The 21,970-nt window shown below is 34.0% G+C and overlaps 3 protein-coding genes across 4 annotated transcripts; 2 read left to right on the top strand and 1 right to left on the bottom strand.

Annotated features, from left to right (window-relative positions):
- The first annotated feature begins 429 nt into the window (after positions 1–429).
- On the top strand, positions 430–12,840 carry LOC133283642 (transcription factor MYB3R-1-like). Its single transcript, XM_061480526.1, has 12 exons — positions 430–552; positions 1,355–1,409; positions 1,854–1,911; positions 2,380–2,474; positions 2,707–2,810; positions 8,671–8,799; positions 9,123–10,821; positions 10,900–10,965; positions 11,084–11,406; positions 11,745–11,874; positions 11,958–12,272; positions 12,604–12,840. The coding sequence occupies exons 1-12, from the start codon at positions 476–478 to the stop codon at positions 12,649–12,651; spliced, it is 3,099 nt and encodes a 1,032-aa protein (XP_061336510.1). The 5' UTR covers positions 430–475; the 3' UTR covers positions 12,652–12,840.
- A 723-nt stretch (positions 12,841–13,563) lies between these two features.
- Positions 13,564–15,742, bottom strand: LOC133283658 (uncharacterized). The gene is made up of 5 exons (XM_061480551.1): positions 15,678–15,742; positions 15,450–15,549; positions 15,276–15,356; positions 14,836–14,940; positions 13,564–13,827 (listed from the first exon to the last, which is right to left on the bottom strand). Exons 1-5 carry the CDS (start codon positions 15,740–15,742, stop codon positions 13,693–13,695), a joined length of 486 nt encoding a protein of 161 aa, XP_061336535.1. The 3' UTR covers positions 13,564–13,692.
- A 1,280-nt stretch (positions 15,743–17,022) lies between these two features.
- On the top strand, positions 17,023–21,404 carry LOC133283641 (D-amino-acid transaminase, chloroplastic-like). Of its 2 annotated transcripts, XM_061480524.1 has the most exons (5): positions 17,933–18,183; positions 18,282–18,331; positions 18,903–19,081; positions 19,470–20,149; positions 20,855–21,404. In XM_061480524.1, the coding sequence occupies exons 1-5, from the start codon at positions 18,015–18,017 to the stop codon at positions 20,947–20,949; spliced, it is 1,173 nt and encodes a 390-aa protein (XP_061336508.1). In that variant the 5' UTR covers positions 17,933–18,014; the 3' UTR covers positions 20,950–21,404. The 2 variants fall into 2 exon arrangements, with proteins under 2 accessions (XP_061336509.1, XP_061336508.1); XM_061480525.1 differs by lacking the exons at positions 17,933–18,183; positions 18,282–18,331 and adding an exon at positions 17,023–17,037 and having other exon boundaries at positions 18,951–19,081.
- The last annotated feature ends 566 nt before the right edge of the window (positions 21,405–21,970 follow it).

The raw sequence follows: 21,970 nt of genomic DNA on the forward strand, positions 1-21,970 counted from the left end.
ATCTACCCTATTCAGTAACGAATTTTTCGAATCATGTCTGGATTTTCAGTTTTTTTTTATTAACTTTAATTTGAATTTGAATTTGAATTTGAATTTGGGTTTTGTCGTTTTGAATGTTTTTCTGGTTTTGAGACAGGGTCGATTAATCTCCCTCAATTTTATTATTATTTTTTATTTTTTGAAGACAAGGAGTGTGAATTTTAGTACTCACTACCCCTACTCTTGTTATTGAACTATTGGGTATGATCCAAGTATGAGGCTCTAAAATTATTATTATTATTTCTGGAATTGATTTTTGGGTAATTTACATTGTTGATTTTTTATTTTTTTTATTTTTGGATTTTATGATTCCTTGTTTGAGTTTCTGTGTTTGTTTTCTGCAGGAGATTGTTCCTACGGCGCCTTAAAGGGATTATAATGATTTGCAGTCGAGTGGGAATTGGGGTATGCTTTTTTATTTGTATGCCAACAAACTATGGACAGTGACCGGAAAATCCCTGCTCCATCAGATGGGCTCATTGATGGTGTTCAGAAAATTAGAGCATTGCATGGGTAATTATAAAAATCATCTATGTATTTCACAATCTTTCACAGTACTATGCATATGTTTTCTTGATCTTAGACACAACACAATCTTCTCCGGTATGTGTAGAGGGGGAAGGAGGGGAGGAGAAAATTGTTATTTTAAATAAGCATTTTCTTTGTTTGAGAATTTTTAATTGAGAGATTGTTGTTAGCCTTTCGATCATCCCTTATTTATTTTTATAAATATTTTATGATTCCCTATATTTAGAAATAAAAAAATTATCCTTCCCCTCCAAACACACCCTTAGCAATAGAGGTTAGAGTAGCAGGTTATTGTTGGTGTTCCTTCTGTGTCTTTATACCTACAAGGCATTTTTTGTTGGTGTCTAGTGCTTTTAACCTTTTAACAATTGTCATATTTATCTTTGGAGATATATACTCCTTCTAAAGAAATGATTTACTGATGAGATTCATCAGAATCTTCTTTTCTAGAGCCAAAATTACTCTATTATTAACAGGTTAGGGTTGAAATACTTACTTTCAAAGCTATCCTTTGTGTCTTCCTGCCTTGTCTATCAGTGTCTGCCCTTTTCATAACCAATAATGTTCAATTATTAACCAGTGAGGATTGTAGTGCTTACTCTCGAAATATTCGTTTACCGTCCTGCCTGGTCTATCTTCCCTTTTCATTGAATTAATAATGTTCAATTACTAACAAGTGAAGGTTGTAGGAGGAGTAACCATACTAAGTATCTGCTTCTTCAGTTCTTTGAGACACTGATGATGGGGCTAAATGAGTTTCTGCTAACCATAAAATATCTATTTGTAGGAGGACAACGGGCCCTACAAGGCGCTCTACAAAAGGGCAATGGACACCTGAGGAGGTGATTTTTTGGATACTTGAACTGTTGAACATAATTATTCTTTCTTAAGTTTGGTTACAATGTTTTACTTGTGATAGAAAAGCTGTAACTTATTTTATCTGTCTATACCCTGGCAATGTTTTATTTGCACAAACAAAATTATGTAAATTGTTAAATAAACTAAGCACCTTTTTTACATGTTTCATGTTATTTTTTGCATTTAATTTTTTTTTAACTTTCAATTGATTCTAGTTATATCTAAGAAATTTTTACAGTTTCTCTCTACCTTGGCGCTTTGTTTTTTTAATTTTTTTGATATAATTGTACATTTAGAATTTTGGATCTTATAGTTTTCCCTTTCTTTTTTGTTTTAATTTCGAAGATTATAAATTTTTATGATGTTTATACATAAGAAAATTTAACACATTATTAAATATTAAGTGATTTTTTTTTTTTTTTTTGCAGGATGAGATCTTACGGAAGGCTGTTCAGCATTTCAATGGAAAAAATTGGAAAAAAATAGGTAGTATATTTGATATCAATTTGTACTAATTCATTATAATTTCATGAAATTATTCATGATCCACAGGCACTAGTATCCGGTATATGCTTGAGTGCACATTGTGCGTGTCCAATTCCTAATTAAGTTATAAGCCTGAAATGAGCTTTCTTCATTTAGACATTTGTAGGCTTAACTGAGTTGATTTAAAAGAAATAAAAAACTTATGTACTAATTTGGGGGAGGGATTCACTTAATTTTCCATGGTAATTTTCTGATGTCAAGAGCATAAATTTTGTCTTTTAAGATCCCCAAAACCAGTTTTGTAGTTCTTTCTCTCTCTCTCTCTTTCATTTGCTTTGCTTGTCTCTTATGTTGGTTCATACTTCATAGTTGAGCTTGTTAACCATGTTAAGCATTTTTTAGTTTATGCAACTTTGTTGTTAGATAGTTTGTTTTTAACTTGTCTAATCGCCAATTATATATTTGTAGCGGAATGTTTCAAGGATAGAACTGATGTTCAATGCCTACATAGGTGGCAGAAAGTCTTAAATCCTGAACTTGTTAAAGGTCCATGGTCTAAAGAGGTAATCTCTGCTTCCCTTTTTTTTGTGTGTAAATCTTCTCTGCACATAGAAGTTGTTCTTTCCCTTTTCCCCTCTAAACCTATAATTCTCAACATAGTATAAAAGCATCTTTATCTGTGTGATCTAGAGTTCAATCCTTCTTGCTTCCATTCTTCTGATGTGACATTGGATTATATCAACTTCCTAGTTAGATAGTATTATGAACTTACCTGTCTAATCTAAATGTAAACAGGAAGATGAAGTAATTATTGAATTGGTGAACAAATATGGGCCTAAAAAGTGGTCAACTATTGCGCAACATTTACCGGGACGTATTGGTAAGCAGTGTCGAGAAAGGTATGGCTATTGGATTTCTACTAATTCTTTCATATATAATTGGAATATCTTCTGTTTAATTTTATTTTCCTTGTAGCTTGTTAGAATATTTAGAAAATATTTCATAATATCATTATTAGATCTCAAAACATATTAGACTATCTTAGACTATCTCTTAATAAAGGTTTTCTTATTTCATTATATTTCATGGTTTTTTTCCTTATTTGTTTAATATTAATGCTTTGCCTTTTGTATTATATTAAATGTATCGGTAATATTTTTATTTATTAACTTGAGTCATCTTTCTCTCATTTCCTTCTTCCCTAACCCTTAATCTATAATTCTCAACATGATATCAAAGCCTCTTTGACCAATTGGTCTAGATTTCCATCCTTGTTGACCCTATTCTAAATAAAGGTTAATTTTCAGCTCAAGGTAGGGTTGTCCTGTACATAATTTGTGCTTCAAGCGAGGTTTTTGTGTGAGGGGATGTGTTAAACATAAAACCACTCATGTACTTTGGCCCAACAATTTAGGCTTTTGAAAGAATTAATTCTTGACATAGTATCAAAGCGGTACCATCCTCTTTGACTTGTCTCGTCACTATTTTGCTATCATGTTACCTAAAATATGGAGTTGTATTGTAATTAAGTCATTATCTTCATGATTGTTTTCTTCTCATTGACTATGAACGAATTCTTGCCACCAAAACCTTATATTTTCTTATACTGCCATCTTCTCATTCCTTTCGCAGCAGCCATTTCAGATACATATGTCTTGTGATAGAATCTCAACACAGAAAAGTAGGGAAAAAGATAGAACTATCTATTAAAACATTTATATCAGTGTGACATCAATAACAAGTACCTCAGTGAACCAGAAAAGATGACAATGGAAATATAAAATACAAAGAAGATAACACAGGGCATTTGAGAGGTCCCTTCTTTCCTGAAACTCTCTTCTAACCGATCAGTTAAGTTCCATTAACCTCCTCTGACACCCCCTTTTCAAATTGGTTAGAGCGGTTATGCTTTAATGGGCCCCCTAAGGCCTTTACCTTTCTATCATATACATACTTAATCTCAAACCTTCTATCAATACTCCCCTCCAACATTTTCAATTTGTCCGCAAGGTGAAATTCAGGGAATTGATGCTTAATTATATCATGTGGTTCCCATGTATTCTCAAAATATGGTAAATCTTTCCATTTAATCAGCACCTCCCGAGAATCAGTATTTGTCTTACGAACATTTAACACCTCTTTAGGCTGGATTGGCAGTTCAAACTACTCCATGAGTACAAAAGGCGTTGGCTAAACTCTTGTGGTTGCTGAGACTGCATTTTTAAGAAACATGGAAAACAAGGTGTAACCTTCTTCCTTCCGGTAATTTCAACTTATAAGCTACCTCTCCAATCTTTTCTAACACCTCAAAGGGTCCATAGAATCTCGGATTGAGTTTTTCATTGACTCTCCTAGCCAAAGATTTGAGCCTATATGATTGCAATTTCAAATAAACCTAATCTTTCACCTCATCTGTGAGATCACTTATATGCAAGTCAGCTTGAAGCTTCATTTCATTTTGAGCTTTGTTCAACTGATACGAATAACTGCTTCCAGTACAATTTCTTGCATCATACGAATAACTGCTTCCACACTAGAATGAACACTACCACCTTTCACCAAATTTGGGTGGGGGGTCACACCCATAAAAGGGATTTGAATGGAGTCATACATGTGGATACATGGTAGGAGGTATTCAGCCCATGGAAGCCGATGACACCACTATTTTGGCTTGAGGCTGCAAAAGCACCTCAAATAGGTCTCTAGTCTAGACATCTATTGACAACCTTTGTTTGCCCATTTGATTGGAGATGATACACCGAGCTATATTTTAATTGTGTTCCAGCATTTTTTGAATAATTTGGACCAAAAGTGACTTATAAAAACTCGATTCCTATTCGAGACAATGGATGAGGGGAAACCATGCAAACACACTATCTCTTATATAAAGAAATCTGCCACTTCTTTTGCTGAATATGGGTGTTTTGAAGCAAGGAAATGTGCATACTTAGTAAAATGATCGACCACTGCCATAATAGAATCCATCCCTGAGGATTTAGGTAAACCCCGATAAAATCCATCGAGATGTCACTCCATATACTCTTAGGAAGGGGCAAAGGTTGCAATAGACCAGCAGGGGCTAAGGATTTGTACTTTACTCCTTTGGTAGTCTTCTTCTCAACTGGCCACATAATGCTGGATGGTCCTTCTCATGCCCTTCCTATGGAAGAGCCGATCTATTCTCTTAAGATTACTTAGGTAACCCGAATGCCTATCATTAGGAGAATCATGGACTAGCAAAGGTTGCAATAGACCAGCAGGGGCTAAGGATTTGTACTTTACTCCTTTGGTAGTCTTCTTCTCAACTGGCCACATAATGCTGGATGGTCCTTCTGATGCCCTCCCTATGGAAGAGCCCATCTATTCTCTTAAGATTACTTAGGTAACCCGAATGCCCATCATTAGGAGAATCATGGAATTCTCTTAAGATGATGGGAATCCATTTAGAGTATTGACTCAACACCAGTCTGTCCTTGTAAAATAAGTTCCTTTGTGTCCAGCTTGAAACCTGGATATGCATCAAAATTCAATAACAGCCCTTGGATCACTTCCTTATATTTTTTTTTGTCTTGTTGTATCTCATCTTGAAACTTTTTTAAATACATCAATTCGACCCGGAAATAGCAGCCAACTGGAGCCTTCTTGAAATAACATCCACAGCTCTATTTTCCCTTCCTGGCCTATATTGAATTTCAAAGTCAAACCTCATTAATTTAGCCATCCATTTTTGTTGATTTTCCCAGAAGCTGCTGGTCAGTGAGGAATTTTAAACTCTTTTGGTCAGTCTTAACAATAAAATACGTGCCTAATAAGTAATGTCTCTATTTTTGTATAGCAAACACCAAAGCTATGAGCTCTTTTTCATAAATTGACTTTGCTTGTACCCTTGCTGAGAATCCATGGCTTAGAAATGCTATTGGTCTCTGTTTTTGCATCAATACAGCTCTAATCCCTTTCCCACCAGCATTCGTCTCCACAACAAACTCTTCATTAAAATTTGGCAATGCCAAAACAGGTATGTTCACTATAGCTTGCTTCAAAGCATTGAAAGAAGTTTGTGCTTCAACATTCCAAAAAATGTTCTCCTTTTTTAGTAAATAGAGGTTTTGCTCTTTGTCCATAATCTCTGACAAACTTTCTATAGTATCCCGCGAGTCCAAGAAACCCTTTCAATCCTCCTAACTCTTTCGGTTCAGGCCAATTCAGCATAGCTTCTAACTTTTTGGGTCTGCCCTCATGCCATCTACAGCAACAATGTGTCCTAAATATTATATTTGGGGCTGACCGAAAGTGCACTTCTTTTTGTTGATTACTAATTGATGAGCTTTCAATTGTTTGAACACTAATCTGAGATGTTCAAGGTATTCTCCTTCCCTCTTACAATAGATTAATATGTCATCAAAGAATACTATAGCAAACCTCCTCAAAAATGGCTTTAATACTTTATTCATTAATGATTGGAAGCATTGGTTAAGCCAAATGACATTACCAAGCACTCATAATGACCTTCACGAGTCCTAAAAGTTGTTTTTGGGATATCTTACTGCTTCATTCAGTTTCCTTAGGCTTTGTTTGGGAGATGATTTTAGGAGGGGAAGGAAAGGAAATGGAGGGTTTTAATAAGCCTTTCCCTTGTTTGTGAGTTTAAAAAAATGAGGGGAAGAAGTTGGGAATTTTTACTAAACCTTCCAAAACCCTCATTCTTAAAATTAAAGTTCCCCCAATCTGGGGGTTTGAGGGAGAAAATTTTAAAAATTACCTATCTACCTTTAGCATTAAAATGTGAAAACTACATAAATGTGAATCATTTTTAAATGTGACATTATTAGAAAAATCTCAAATACCGACAGAATTTATCGAGGAAAAATATTTCGTCAAAAATAGTGATGGAATTTTTGATGAAAATCATATTCGTCAAAAAAATTTCGTCAAAACTAAAGACGAAATTAGAGACGGAACCAAATCTTGCCATAATCATTGACATAAATTTTTTACGGAAAAAAAAATTCAGTCAAAATTATTGATAAAATCTAAATTCCGTCGAAACTTTCAAAGAAAATATTTCTGTCAAAAATTTTGACGAAAAGTTTTGACGTAAAACAATTACGTCACAATTTTTTACGGAAAACATTTCCATCAAAATTTTCCGCAAAAAATTTTCGACGAAAAATATTTTCATCATCAAATTTTTTGACTAAAAGCACTTCTGTAAAAAAATTTGACGGAAATTTTTTTTGCCAAAATTCTTTATGGAATCAAAATTTCGTCAATGCATTTCCCTCAAAATATTTCACAATAAAAGATATTCATCGACTTTTTTGACGAAAAATATTTCCATCTAAAATTTCTTACGAAAAAAAAATTCATCAAAATTCTTTACAGAATATAAATTTTGTCGAAAGTTTTCGACGGAAACATTTTCTTTAAACTTTTTGACAAAATAAATTTCCGTCGAAATTTTTAACGAAACACATTTCCATCGAAAATTTTCGACGGAAAATATTTCCGTAAAGTTTTTTTGATAAAAAACATTTTCATCAAAATTTTCAACGAAACACATTTTTATCAAAAATTTTCGACAGAAAATATTTCCGTAAAAAAAATTTTGACGAAATTCTTTTATGGCAATATTTTGACGAAAAAAATATTCCTTAAAAAAATATTTTGACGAAAAATATTTTGATAAAAATTTTGACGAAAAAAATATTCTGTCAAAATTCTTTACAGAATCTAAATTTCGTTGAAAGTTTCGAATGAAACATTTCCCTCAAAAATTTTGACAAAACAATTTCTGTCGAAGTTTTTGTCAGAACACATTTCCATCGAAAGTTTTGAACGGAAAATATTCCGTCAAAATTTTTGACGGAATTCTTTTTTCGTTTAAAACATTTGATGAAGGAGAAAATTTTGTCGAAAATTTTGATAGAAAATGTATTTTTGTAAAAAATTTCATCAGAGAGAAAATTCCTTCGCTTTTCGACGAAAAGTATTTCGTCGAAAAAATTATTTTGTTACGAAATTTTCATCTTTTGCAATGTAGAAATTTCGTCGAAAATATGATCTTTTTGAGTATTGTGAAAAGTACATAAATAATTTTGTTAGAAATTTTAAATTTAATTTAATTTGTAAAATACAATAATTATATTAATTTTTAAAATGGGGTAAAATGGTAAAAATAACTTATTAGCCCTCTATTTTTCTCCCTTACCAATTTTTTTAACTCCCAAACAAGTGAATGGAATACCCTTCAATTTTCTTCCCTTCCTTCCCCTCCCTCCCCCCTTGGATCCCCTTCCTTTCTTTCCCCTCCAAACTCCCAAACAAAGCCTTATTTGATTAAGATCTAGTACTAGTGTAAATAAAGTTTAGTGCTTTGTTTTTGTATGACATTATCATATCTACCAATAATATTTTCAATTTATTAACTTGAATCCATTTCTTTTTCTTTTCTTCCTTTACTACTATGAACAATTTATCTCCTTTTTATATTTTATGATTTGTTTCCTTATTTGATTAAGATTCCAATACTAGTATAAATAAAGGTTAGTGCTTTGTTTTTGTATCACATTATATCTATCATTAATATTTTTAATTTATTAACTTGAGCCATTTCTCTCTCTTTTCCTTCTTTCCTAACCCTAAGCTTATAATTCTCAACATGCCTCGTCCATAAATCATATTGGTCGGTCTGTCTTTTTGAAGTATGTTTCGAGGGTTGATGTTCATTTTTCATTAATAGAATTTGTAAAAACTTATTAGGTGGCATAATCATCTTAATCCTGCTATAAACAAGGAAGCATGGACACAGGAAGAAGAGTTGGCTCTCATACACGCTCATCAGATTTATGGGAACAGATGGGCAGAATTAACGAAGTTCTTACCTGGAAGGTAATTACATATTAAATTATTTTTCCATTGAGAAGGGTGAACATAATAATAATTCAAGACTAATTTCATCAGGAATTTGGATATCCAAAGTAACTACTGGTTCTGTTATGAGAAAGACAGACTAAATAAAATCTGAGGTTTTAATTAAAATTTTTCAATAAGCTCATCCTTTTGTCTCCTACAGGATCCCTAAAGTAACTGTGGGGGATCCCAATTCTGTCATCGGTGTGTGTGGTTTTTCCATGTGCAGTTTTTGTTCATTCTCAATCTTCTGTTTTATCAACAAGCTTCTAAAGTTGATGTACTTGTGCCTCTGGAAACAGGACTGACAATGCTATTAAAAACCACTGGCACAGTTCTGTCAAAAAAAAGTTGGATTCTTACTTGGCATCAGGCTTGCTTACTCAGTTCCAATCTATACCTCATGTTGGAAATCCGAATCAACTGGTAACTTCGAGGTTGCAGTGCAGTGGAGATGATAGTGGTCCTAAAGGGGGAACTGAAGGAGAGGAAGTTTCAGAGTGTAGCCAAGTTTCAGAGTCAGCAAATGCTATTTGCTATCCATCTGCTAGAGAGAAGAGCAATGTTGACTTACAAACTGCAGAGGAATATAGGTCAAATGAAGAATGTAGTCTTGGAAAGGATCATAGTCATAGTCATAGTCAATCATCCTGTTCAGAGCCATATTACGCATCGCTTGATGATGTTTCTTTATGCATCCCAGAAATTGCTTGCCAAGAGGGTTGCTCTTCTCAATTTATTGAGCGACAATACTCACATGAACCTGGAAATTCCACAAGTGAGGATTGCCAGTTTAATTTACATTCCTTACCCAATATTTCATCAATGGACTTGGGGCAGGAATCCTTGCAGTTGCAAAGAGATTGTATATCTCCTAATGAAATCCATGACATGGTGAATGTTCCTTTTCAGACTTCAGCAGGGTTAAGTGTTTCAACATCCATGAGACCTACATCTATGAATTCTGTTAAACCAGAGCACATGTTGATATCTGATGATGAATGTTACAGAGTCATGTTTTCAGAGGCAATGAATGACGGATGTTTTTCCCCTGGAGTTTATAATAAATGTGCAGATATGGTTGAATTTTCTGGATGTGCTTCATTTCTTTGTCAATCATGTGATATCCAGATATCTGAAACTGGTGGAACCTCAACTTTACAGCTAACTTGTCCTCGGTGTTCTAATAATTTCAAAGGAACTTCATCCTCCCAATCTGTCCCTCCAGTACTTTCTTCCAGCAGGCTGGTGTATACTGCCAAAGGCAATCAGTTACCTGGGCCTGAGGATCAGCAGTTTGTCTCTGAAGCACCAGATAATTTCACTTATGCCAATGTCATATCCAGTTCTCATTGTATTGATGATATAGACAGTTCAGTTATGCAAAAGCCACCTGATAATCTGAAGGATACTTCAGATTTGGTCCCTGTAAATGGGCTTGGCTGTGGATCAGATGCTAAGCAAACTTGTTATCCAACAGATGAAAAGCCAAACGTGCATACAGAAAAGGACATAGGAGCTCTATGTTATGAACCTCCCCGTTTTCCAAGCTTGGATATTCCTTTCTTCAGCTGTGATCTTGTACAATCTGGGGGTGATATTATGCAACAAGAATTTAGTCCCCTGGGTATCCGCCAGTTTACGATGTCTTCTTCTATGAACTGTCTAACTCCTTTCAAGTTGTGGGATTCACCTTCTTGTGATGATAGCCCAGATGCATTGTTGAAAAATGCAGCTAAATCTTTTATGGGTACACCATCAATATTAAAGAAACGACACCGAGATTTGTTATCGCCACTCTCAGATAAAAGAATAGACAAGAAACTTGAGATTGACATGACATCCACCTTGACCAAAAGTTTTTCCAGTTTGGCTGTCATGTTTGAGGACAATGAGACTCAGGAAGTAGACATGCTTTGTCCATCTTCATCACAAAAATGGAACTCTGGTGCGTCTGTTGATGATGATGATAAAGAAAATAGGGTACAAGTTTTTAAAGAGGTAGAAGTAGAGGAGAAAATTAAATCTGCAATTTTGGAAGAAAATAAAACTCAAAGAGTTACTGTTGACAATTCTCAGGATAAGGTTAAGCAGGAACCTCTTGATGTTGATTCTAAGATGAAGATTGATGCTGCTGCTGAGATTGTAAGTACTAAGTGATGTTCTTCAGTTGTTATCTGGAATTTGTGAATATTTACTTCGCTCTCTCTCTCTCTCTCTCTGGTGATAACTTACATTTCTATCCTTTTATTCTGTTTAACAGGTGCAACAACCTTCTGGAGTTTTGTTTGAACATGATATAAATGATCTGTCTCTGCTTTCTCCTGATCATGTTGGTTTTAAATCAGACAGAGTTCTGGGTTCAAGTGCTAGAACTCCCAAAAACTTGAACTATAGGAGCTTGGAAGCAGCCCCAAACCAGAACATCCCTCTGAAATTATCTTCTGAAAATACATGCCCAAGGGTTAAATCTCATTGTGTTCGTGGGAAGGAGCATGAAAAACTTTCAGTTGCTGTTGCTTGTGTACAAGCTCCAGGGGAGAATTCGGGGGATCAAACTAGAAAGGATGGTGATTTTGAAAACATGTAATATTCTTTGAATTTGTTATTACGGTTATCATTTTATTATTGCTGTCAGTTTCCATTTCTCATTATTTGTTTTATTTTGGATGCTTGTAGTTGATTGTGCTGTATTATTTTGGTACTGAAACCTTAGTTAATAGTAATACTGGTAAGTGGTAATTGTTTAAAAGCTGCTTCCTTGGATATTGCTTCTCTTTGTGCGGCACCAGCACCTGAAAATTCATTTTTCTGCTTTTTGTTATTTTCAAGTTTGGTGCTTTGTTAAACTTGTTCGGTTTTAATTTTCACTAGTTTTCTCAATGCTCACACTGTTTCTGACTGCCTACTTTTTTTTATTATAGATTTGGTGGAACACCTTTTAGGAAAGGCTTTGAATCACCTTCCGCATGGAAATCGCCGATATGGAAGTCTCCTTGGTTTATCAATACTTTTCTGTCTAGCCCCAGACTTGATACTGAAATTAGAATTGAGGTACTGTTGGATAACTACTGTCTTGATCTTGAAGTAGATTTTAGTTTTTTCACCCTACTAAAAAACAGTAAACATGTTTACAGGATTTTGGAAATTTAATGAGCCCAGGTGATATAAGTTTTGAAGCGCTTGGGTTGTTGAAAGAGATCAATGAACAAACTGCTGCCTTATATGCCAATGTTCAGGAGATTTTGGAAAATGAAACTCCTAAGGCGTTACCAAAAGATGCATCCGGAAATGACAAGGATAGGGACAGGGAAAATAATGATCCTCCCATTCACCTGGGAAATGAAACTCCTAAGGTGTTACCTAAAGATGCATCTGGAAATGTGGACCAGGAAAATAATGATCCTGCGAATCAGCCTGGGAACCATTCTCTGTTTTCTTCAAATGCTTTGGTAAATTCCATCCATGCTTCCTTCCCTTACTTTCCCTTGCAAATATAGTTGGTTCTTTTCATGGTACATGACAAATTCCTGTTGGCAAAAGTAAGACACAGTATTTTATTTATTAAACTTGAAGTGATTTGTTTGGAGTCTCTCTCCTGATCATGTAACATGAGAGAATTCCAATCCCATCCATTTACGAGTATTCTTCTGCAGTTTCCACTGAACTGCACTTATGATGATTCCAAATAAACCTCAATTTTCTCCCTTTTTTCCCTGGTGAATTCTTGCATTTTATAGTTTTGCCAATATCTTATAGCTGAATGGAATTTTTGGTTTGCAGATGGAGCGACGCATACTTGACTTTAGTGAATGTGAAACACCAAGCTAACAGCAAATCCTCGGCAATGAGCTTGTCAAGCTCTCTTCTTCGTATTTGAAGGGTTGTAGATAGTTGATTGTCAACTATGGCTAAAACCTCCAGTTGTTAGTTTGCTCTTCATGTTCAAGTATATTTCAAATATATAGTATGCTATTTTTTTTGAAGATTATTATTATTTTTTTAAGCTTCTAAAGTGATCAGACTTAATTGTTATTTAAAATAAAAAAATTTCCCTTTCATTTCATGCTGCTGCTTAATATGGGAGCCATACAGTAAGTGTGTGTTTGGATGATACATTTGAAAGTTATGGGGACAGGCTTAACAGAGGAAAGGCTTAAATGGGCACAAGTGTAGAAATGCCTACTGGCTAATGCACGATTATTGATGAAAGGGCATTAATGTAGAAATGCCTTTTAAATGGCCAATCTCTCAGAGCATATTCTTACTATGGAGGATGGACAACTACTGTTGTTTAACATATCATCATCAATGAGTAATTGACTTATAAGATATGACCAAGCAATCTGATACATTAACTAACCCAATTAACTGCCCAAGGAACCATAGAGGAAGCCATCTGATTAAAAACATTACAATTAATCTGTGACAATTTTTAAATTTCATGCAGTTGATATAAAGCTGTAACCACATTATTGCTTTTTGCATCTGGGTCTCAAAAAAGAAAAAATAAAAAATAAAAAATACACTGATGGTTATCAATGTCAAACTTATGAATGATATGTATGATAAACAAGTTGGTTAGTGCTCCATAATTTAACTATCCCAAAACATAGTTTTGCTATATATATTATATATATATATAGCATATCGTTTTTCAAGTTATTTGAAATAACTTTATTTCTGGCTATTAAATTATAACTGTAAAAAAATGGATCAATGGTACAAAATTCCTTTAGGGCAGATTGTTCACTGAAGTATTCTTATTCTAAACTGAAAAAAATTAAAATAAAATACAATAAATTTTTACATAACAAATAATAATAAATAAAATAAATTTAAATAAAGAAAACTTTAATAGTCCAACCTATGTTATGAGTTCTCGGGTTCACATGAATCGGGTACCACAAGAAAAGATTGATGGAAATTAGCCACATCCAAATGGTATCTAGACATCCTCTCAATACCTACAACCCGCAGAATGTTCGCTACAGCAACTGCACTTACCTGTAGAGTGAGAAAATATCAATTCTATTTTCCAAAAAAAGAAAATAATATCAATTCTACATTTCCAAAAGAAGTGCAATGATTCGGATTGGTTGCTTCCTATCATAAGAAATGGGTTTAGCCATTATTGTGCTCACACCACATCCCTTTTGGCTCTCCTGTTTCCATAATGCACAAAAATCTGCCATGTCTCCCTCATACACCGCAGAACCACAGAACCCATATTAATATTGATCCCTTAAGATGAAACACATGCCAACATCTTAAAAAAGAAAAGTGAGAGGAAATATTTACACAGGACTAGATGTTTCTCACGTAGCAGGAGATAAAAATTATTTCCTACACATGTATCAAAATGTATGGGACAATGTGAAGAGAGGAGAGAGAAAAAAAAATCACATATACTTTTAGAGATATGTTATTCTACCTATCATTTTTTCTGTTTACCTTTGCCTACCATCCTTCAATACCGTTAGATCAGAATTTCAATAGGAGAGAGAAATGAAAAATGTAAATGGGATTTTGATCTAATGGTGATGAAGGGTGATAGGCAAAGGTAGACAGAAAAAATGGTGGGTAGAATAACATATCCCATACTTTTATGTATATATAGGAGATAAAAATTATCTCATAAAATACGAGAGAGATTTAACTCATTTACATAGTACCAAAACTACTTATCAATGTTTTAACAAGGACTTTTTTTCAGTCGCTTATATAGCATAGTTTACTCTAGTTTAGTTCTGATGTAGGATATAGGGATATGGGATATTACAATTATCTGAAAAGCTGATTGCTAATTATTTGTATTGGAAGTGTCATCAAATCATGGAGTATTAGCATCCCCTCCTCATCTTAGTATCTGTGGTCACAATCTTTTTTCACACAACTTTGGCAATTTTGACAATTCTGGTAATAAAATATCATATGTTAACAGTTCAACTCAATCAGAATATTAAAACTTTTTACACAATTCTGGTAACTCTGTAATATATACTATAATATTACCTGTGGTACTAAAGATAAAATGAGAATAATGCGACTCATCATCAAGTGGAATAGAATAAAACTCTTGAATTCTGACTGATTCTCACCGATGTACTTATTGATTTTCTGCCAAATAAGATAAAAGTTAAATAAAAAGATAATCAGAAAAAAAAAATATGTACATGAATGAAATACATTAGACTTTTTTTATAGCTATACTCTCTCATCCTTTTTCCTAAATTGTCATTTTCTCCTAAGCAACATTAACTCCTTTTTAAAAACAATATGTCATGTTCAAGATAAGCCTTAGTGCTTCATCTCATTGAGATAAGTAGTTCTAGTAATTATTTAGGGATCTATTTGGTTAAGTTTTACTTCAAAGTCAATTTCTCAATTCCTATTACGTTATTGTGGAAAACACACCATTGTATATATCGTAATCTTGTGAAATAAATGCATACCGCTAGCCAGTCCATCCTGAAGTATATATTGACAATCACCACAACTTCCAGGAAAAGAAAACACCACATGAAAGCAATGTACTGAAAAATATCAAGGAATAAATTATGCAAAACTTTATACAAAGTAAATTGGAATTAGGAAGCTCCTATTAACAAATCTTTTTGAAAGGATACTATGCAAAGAATGTTATTGCTGAAACAGTTGGCAACTGTGTAGCCACAGATTGTGGCTAAGCTTAGAGCAATTCCTACAGCTAGACATGTGTCTACAAACCTGTGTAACAGAAAAGTCACCAATTTGGTTAGAAAATGCAACAGGAAACTATGAGAATACAGAAAATAATTATCACTCCTAATTATTTTAATAAAACGAAATTTCTTTAAGTTCTCAGATATACTAGCATAGTCAAATGAACTCTTAAATCTGAAATCACTACCATCAGAAACTGCACAGTGAAATCTACCATTGATCATAATTATTATTCTGTAAACTGAAGTGGGAAACAAGAAGATAAAGATAGGGATTTATTAGTCTCCTTTCACATAAGATAGTTATCTTATGTTGCAGAGAGAAAATGGGTGGCTCCCACAATTACAAGAAAAAAGAAAAAAGTAGGGTGCGAAAATCGAAGTGAGAGAACATGAGAGAAGTTATCTTATGTAAAAGGAGAGTAATATTTCTCATAAACATATTTAGAATGGGGAAGATTATATTTACAAACCTTTTTGTTCACAAACTTTTACAAACTACACTAAGTATGACCGGTCATACTTCAATCAAAAGTGTTTGACCGGTCATTCTTAGTGTAATTTGTAAAAGAAATTTGTAAACGGATCCTTCTCTATCTAGAATTACTAAAAGTTCCGGCACTGTTGTGCAGTACAAAATATAAAGTGAAGTGAAGCCACAGCTACATCAGTGCTTCTTTTATAAATGTAACATTGAAGTTTTGGTGGTGGTGGCTAAGAAATGCTCAAGTTTTGTGTTAGTGTGACAGAAGGGGTTGGTGACTGCACAGTGCAGAGTTGAATGTTAAGTTAGACAGCAGAAAATGACAAAAACTGGCAATGCAATATACATATAGGGCGCGTTTGGTAGAGCAGAATGAATCATAAGTTTCCAGCAGAAAATGACAAAAACTGGCAATGCAATATACATATAAATGCAACCAACTATGTTTAGTTGTATTAAATTTTTCTTGTCATAGAAAACATTTTTTTTTTCAAAAAAATTTACACACATTAAACATTAAAAAAAAAAACATGTTGAAAACAAAAAAAATCCTCCTCCAAACTGGCCCATAAATGCAACCAACTTTCAACATTTTTTTTTTATTTCATTAAACATTAAAAAACATGTTGAATGTGTCCATAAATTCAACATTAATGTTCATCCGTATTCTGTCAGCTAAAGCTGGTTTGATGGTACACTACAAACAACAATGGTATAATACAAGGTACTGAAAATTTTGGTTTGATACTACCATCAATATCAATTGGTGGGGCTATTCCAATTTAATCAGTAATCTTAAGTTTAGAATCTGATCAAGTTTGGATTCTGAGTACCCTTAAAATTTGATAGGAACATTTGCTTTAAACACCTAAGCAGAATTAATGATTAATTAGCTAGCTAATCATGAATGCTACATGCTTCAATAATTATAATAATAAGTTTTTTTATTTAATAAATGGATATTTAATACATACTTTAATCAGTAGCTTTAAAAAAGATTTATAATCAAAATATTCTCTAAAGAAAAAAGTTATTCATAAATTTAATAAAATGATTTTATGAATAACTTACAAATTAATTCATATAAACAAAAACTATGAAGGTTAAACAAAGAGGAATATTATCCTCACAATCTCTTTTTCTTTATACTTTCTTATAATTATTTTGTTATCGTTTAATTAAAATTAAATTAACAATTATAAGTATTTTCCTTAAAAAAAAAAAAATATAACCCACCTATATTCACTTATAAAAATAAGGGTAAAGATTCGTCATACACTATTTATTAATTTACGACCGATACAAATAATTTTATTTTGATATAAAATAATAAAAATTATTGTTAAAAAAAGAAAATTATTAGTCTTATGTTGTAGCCTCGTGGGAGACTAATATATCATGTAATAGACACAAATATTTGTAGGGCCTTATATGTTTGGTGTATATGATGAGATATTAGTGTACTGCAACGTGATATTAGTATTTTCCTTAAAAAAAAAAAAATATAACCCACCTATATTCACTTATAAAAATAAGGGTAAAGATTCGTTTACAAATTTTTTTTACAAGTCTGGTCATACACTATTTATTAATTAAAGTACGACCGATCAGACATAATTTATAAGAATTTGTAAACAAACAATTTTAAATATGGAAAATATAAGAATCATGTTGCAGGAATGACACTGTTCATTCCTGCAACAAGGATCTGGCAACGTATCTTGAGGATACGGCGCCGTATCCTAATTTTGGTTTGACTTTTTTTTTTAAGCGTGGGACCCTCACTTAATTTGTGTGTGCAGGAAAATGATCTTGTCTTGTGACATGAAAAAAAGCGAACCCTTTAAATATTTGTAAAATGATATTTCCAACAACCCAAGCTTGCCATTGCCTTTGCCTATTAGATTAGAAGCATAAACAAAGAAACTTGCCCAACCAAGTCAACTAGCACTCCAGCAGGCTTTGATTGAATTTCATAGTAGTGTCTGTTACTCACCTTAAAGGCAATGGTTTCTGTTCAGTTCCTTCCACAACCCCTATCACTAAACCCACATTTATTGTCCTCCAAATTCGTTGATCACTGTTTTTCCTTCGTGGGACATGGCTACCGCTTCAATCTTCAGGGTCCCATCACCAAATTGAGTGCTCTGAGAAATTCTAACCAATCTGGATCATGTTTGAACTTTTAGTTATACTTCCAAGTCAATTTCACATCGTTTTATGCTAATGATTATTGAATTCCGGAAACTAATTCGGTGCTTTCAAAATTGCAGATTCGAAAACTGAAGAAGTGTCTCATGTTCCACTTTTGTCTTGCTCTGAGGTCCATCATTTCTTTTGACTTTTGACTTTTTCATTTCACATTGGGTTGGGAACTATTGTAAGTTATTGCCAATATAGTTATTTTTTTTAGGGGAATCAGAAAAAGGGAAATAATTATTTTTAAATTTCAACCATAGTAGTTAATTGGGCCGCAATAGTGTCGCGAGCTGCGCCGTATGGGCGTTGCGGTGCCTCACCGCAAGAAACCGCTCCGCACCGCGCCGCATCGGAATGCAACAACGGCCGTTGCAATTGCAAATTGCGGCCATATCGTTGTTATAAGACAAAATGTCAATTTTGTCCTAAATTTAAAGTGTAACAGGAAAATTTTAAGGGTTTTTTAGTCTATCTGTGTCTCTTCCTGTCACTTCTGTTATTTCTGCCTTTAAAAAATATTTTTTTTTATCATATATCTATTTCGCTATTTCCGCAACCTCAAGCCGCTATAACGTTATAGCGTTTTTTGGGGTTGATCGGACATGCCGCAATCCGCATTTGATAACTTTGATTTCAACTCTCTTGTTACTAATTGTAATTATTATTATTATTATTTTCTTTTTTGCATGTGTAAGGCCTATGAAAGGCTTAAAGCATTCAGAGAAAAGATAAAGGGCAAGCAGCAATTCCTTGCCATGTATTCTAGTATTTTTGGTGGGATAACAACAGACCCAGTTGCTATGGTTATTCCTATGGATGACCACATGGTCCATAGGGGCCATGGGGTCTTTGATACAGCAGCAATAATGGATGGGTTAGTGTTTTCCACTTCATAATGTTAATTACTCTTTCATTATGTATTGAACATGAGAACTTCACTTAGGTAATATTTAGAGGTTAAAAGTAGGATCTTCCTATTTTGTATGTGGATTCTTTGTAATGGGTGGTCTTACCAATTCTATTTGCCTTTATTTGGTTCCAAAAAAATTGAGCTTGCAAACAAAAAATGTTCACTTACTCCCCTTGTGCTCATTCCCACTCTCTAAAATAGGAGAAAGAATGACAACTCTATAAACAAGGTTATCAAGTATGATTGTTTAGTGTTTACTACGTATTAAATAAGTGTCTTGTCTTTACCTATACCTATACTTATGTTTTATACTTTTTAAAGATGTCAAAATGATGTATTTTGTGCATTATAGATACCTATATGAGCTAGATCAACACCTTGATCGCTTTTTAAGGTCAGCATCCATGTCTAAAATAGATCCCCCATTTGATCGTGAGAGCATACGGAGAATACTCATACAAACTGTAAGTGCTTCCAACTGTAGAAAAGGATCACTAAGGTATTGGCTGTCAGCAGGACCTGGTGATTTTCAGCTATCTCCCTCTGGCTGCCACCAGTCAGGTCTTTATGCAATTGTGATACAGGATCTGTCACCAACACCACTTAATTCCAGGGGTGTTAAAGTTGTTACTTCATCTATCCCCATTAAACACCCCCAGTTTGCAACCACTAAGAGTGTGAATTACCTTCCAAATGTGCTCTCAAAGATGGAAGCTGAAGAAGCTGGTGCTTTTGCAGGCATTTGGGTTGATAGTGAAGGTTTTGTTGCTGAAGGGCCTAATATGAATGTGGCTTTTGTCACTAAAGAGAAGGAACTTATAATGCCTCACTTTGACAAAATTCTAAGTGGCTGCACAGCTAAGAGAGTTTTAACCCTTGCTGAGTGTTTGTTGAGGGAGGGTAAGCTTCATGGGATAAGCATGAAAAATTTGACCGTCGAGGAAGGGAAGATAGCAGATGAAATGATGCTTATTGGCAGTGGAGTACTTGTTTGTCCTGTAGTGCAGTGGGATGAGCAGGTTATTGGAGATGGTGAGTACTTTTACTACTTCCAGCAAAGAATGATATGATTTAATATATGCACCCAATTAAATTCTTAGCATTTCAATTTCTTACTAATTGGTATAGGTTCTTTAAGGCTTGAGTTGACCAAATTCACAGATATTTCTTACAGAAGCTTAGATGGATGTATTCTTTTTGTGGCTTGTTATTGTATTTCCTTTATATTGCAAGTTAAGTGCTTATTCTTTCTTGCTAGATTATCTTTTAAGCAGACATTGTTCATTTTACTACTGGTTTGTTGAGCTGCTGATAGTAATGGTAAGTATAGGATTCTGTTTTCTATATAGGTAAAACCTGTCAAGTTTTCTTGGCCTCATATTTGGGTCGTGTTGTCAGTTTGATCATGCTACAGAATCCTCCTTTATGCATTTTTACTTTGATTTCTCTACACAGGAGAGTCTATCTCCAAAAATATTATAAATTTGGTTCTTAGTCCTTAGTGGCTTAAACCTTTATCAAGAATGATCACCGTTTATTGTTTGGTCGATATCTATTCACATGCCATACTACATTAACAGATTCCATGTTGCTTGTGTTTTTATGAGTTGAATACTTTCATTATGCATTTCTTGTAGGTATGTAAGGCCTTTTAACATGGGCTCTCTTGCAGATTGAATGGTCTTTACCTTACCTTTTCATGATGAGCTGATTGATTTCGTTATGCATTCATTGCAGGCAAAGAAGGCCCTATAGCACGGGCTCTCTTGAATCTGCTTGTTGAGGACATGAAATCAGGGCCCCCTAGTGTTCGTATACCTGTTCCTTATTGATCCAACTTTATTCCCTTGTCTACATTTTACGATGAAGATTCATCAGTAGTTGTGATCCTCAAAACCCCTACTCCAACAGGGATGCCTAATAACTTCATTGCTCGTTGGTTTGTAAAGCTTGCAATGATGTAATAATCTGTGTTCGAGGGAGCTTAGCTTTCAAATATCTTTCTGTTGTCTCATGTCTCATGCACCGGTCTTTAGTTTATGGAAGTTTATTAAACACTTGAATCTATGTATAATGATTCTGTTAGGTAAAAGCCATTTGACAAAATAAGATCTAATTAAGGGAATGAAGAGGGGAAAAAATAGCTTCAAAGATCATGACAGACAAAGTGTGCTAAACTCTACACTCTTGTAAGATTTTCCATCACTAATCTCTGTAAGGTCTTGTGTTTAAAACCAATGCCACCATTGTATCAACCAAAACGCTTTGGATAAATATTGGCATTTGAATGTACTAAAAAAAATATATATTGGCATTTGTTTACGTTGGAACATTCCATCAGCTTTCGAGACTGACGTTCCATCATCTTGGGATGGGATCACAAGTACATATTCTATGGCTTGACACTCCTTTAAATACAAAATTTCAGGCCATTCTCTCGTATTAAAATTTTATATGACTTGGTTATGATAATTGAATTTCACATATTATTATGTTGAGATATACAGTCCCACATTGGTTGTATGTGCAACTAATGTGGAGTTTATAAGGTCTTGGGCACTCCCACCCTTTGAGCTAGCTTTTGGGGTGGTGTATCTCAAGGTTCTTTACATGGTATCAAAGCTTCGTAGCCCCCACTTTCTCTTGTGGTGGGGGGGAGCGAGGCTCTGATACCAACTTGAAAAAGGGTATTCTGATATATTATAGAAAACAAATAATAAATAAATAATATTAATATTTACAACACTCCCCCTCAAGCTGAGGAATAAATATTTATCATTCTCAGCTTGCTAGTAAGCTCTCGAAATCTATCTGAAGGAAGCCTCTTTGTCATTGCATCAGCTAATTGACGCC

The sequence above is a fragment of the Gastrolobium bilobum genome, unplaced genomic scaffold, assembly GCF_033153095.1.
Source record: "Gastrolobium bilobum isolate Gb01-03AN ecotype WA unplaced genomic scaffold, APGP_CSIRO_Gbil_v1 utg18685, whole genome shotgun sequence".
In the NCBI taxonomy this organism is placed as follows: Eukaryota; Viridiplantae; Streptophyta; class Magnoliopsida; order Fabales; family Fabaceae; genus Gastrolobium; species Gastrolobium bilobum.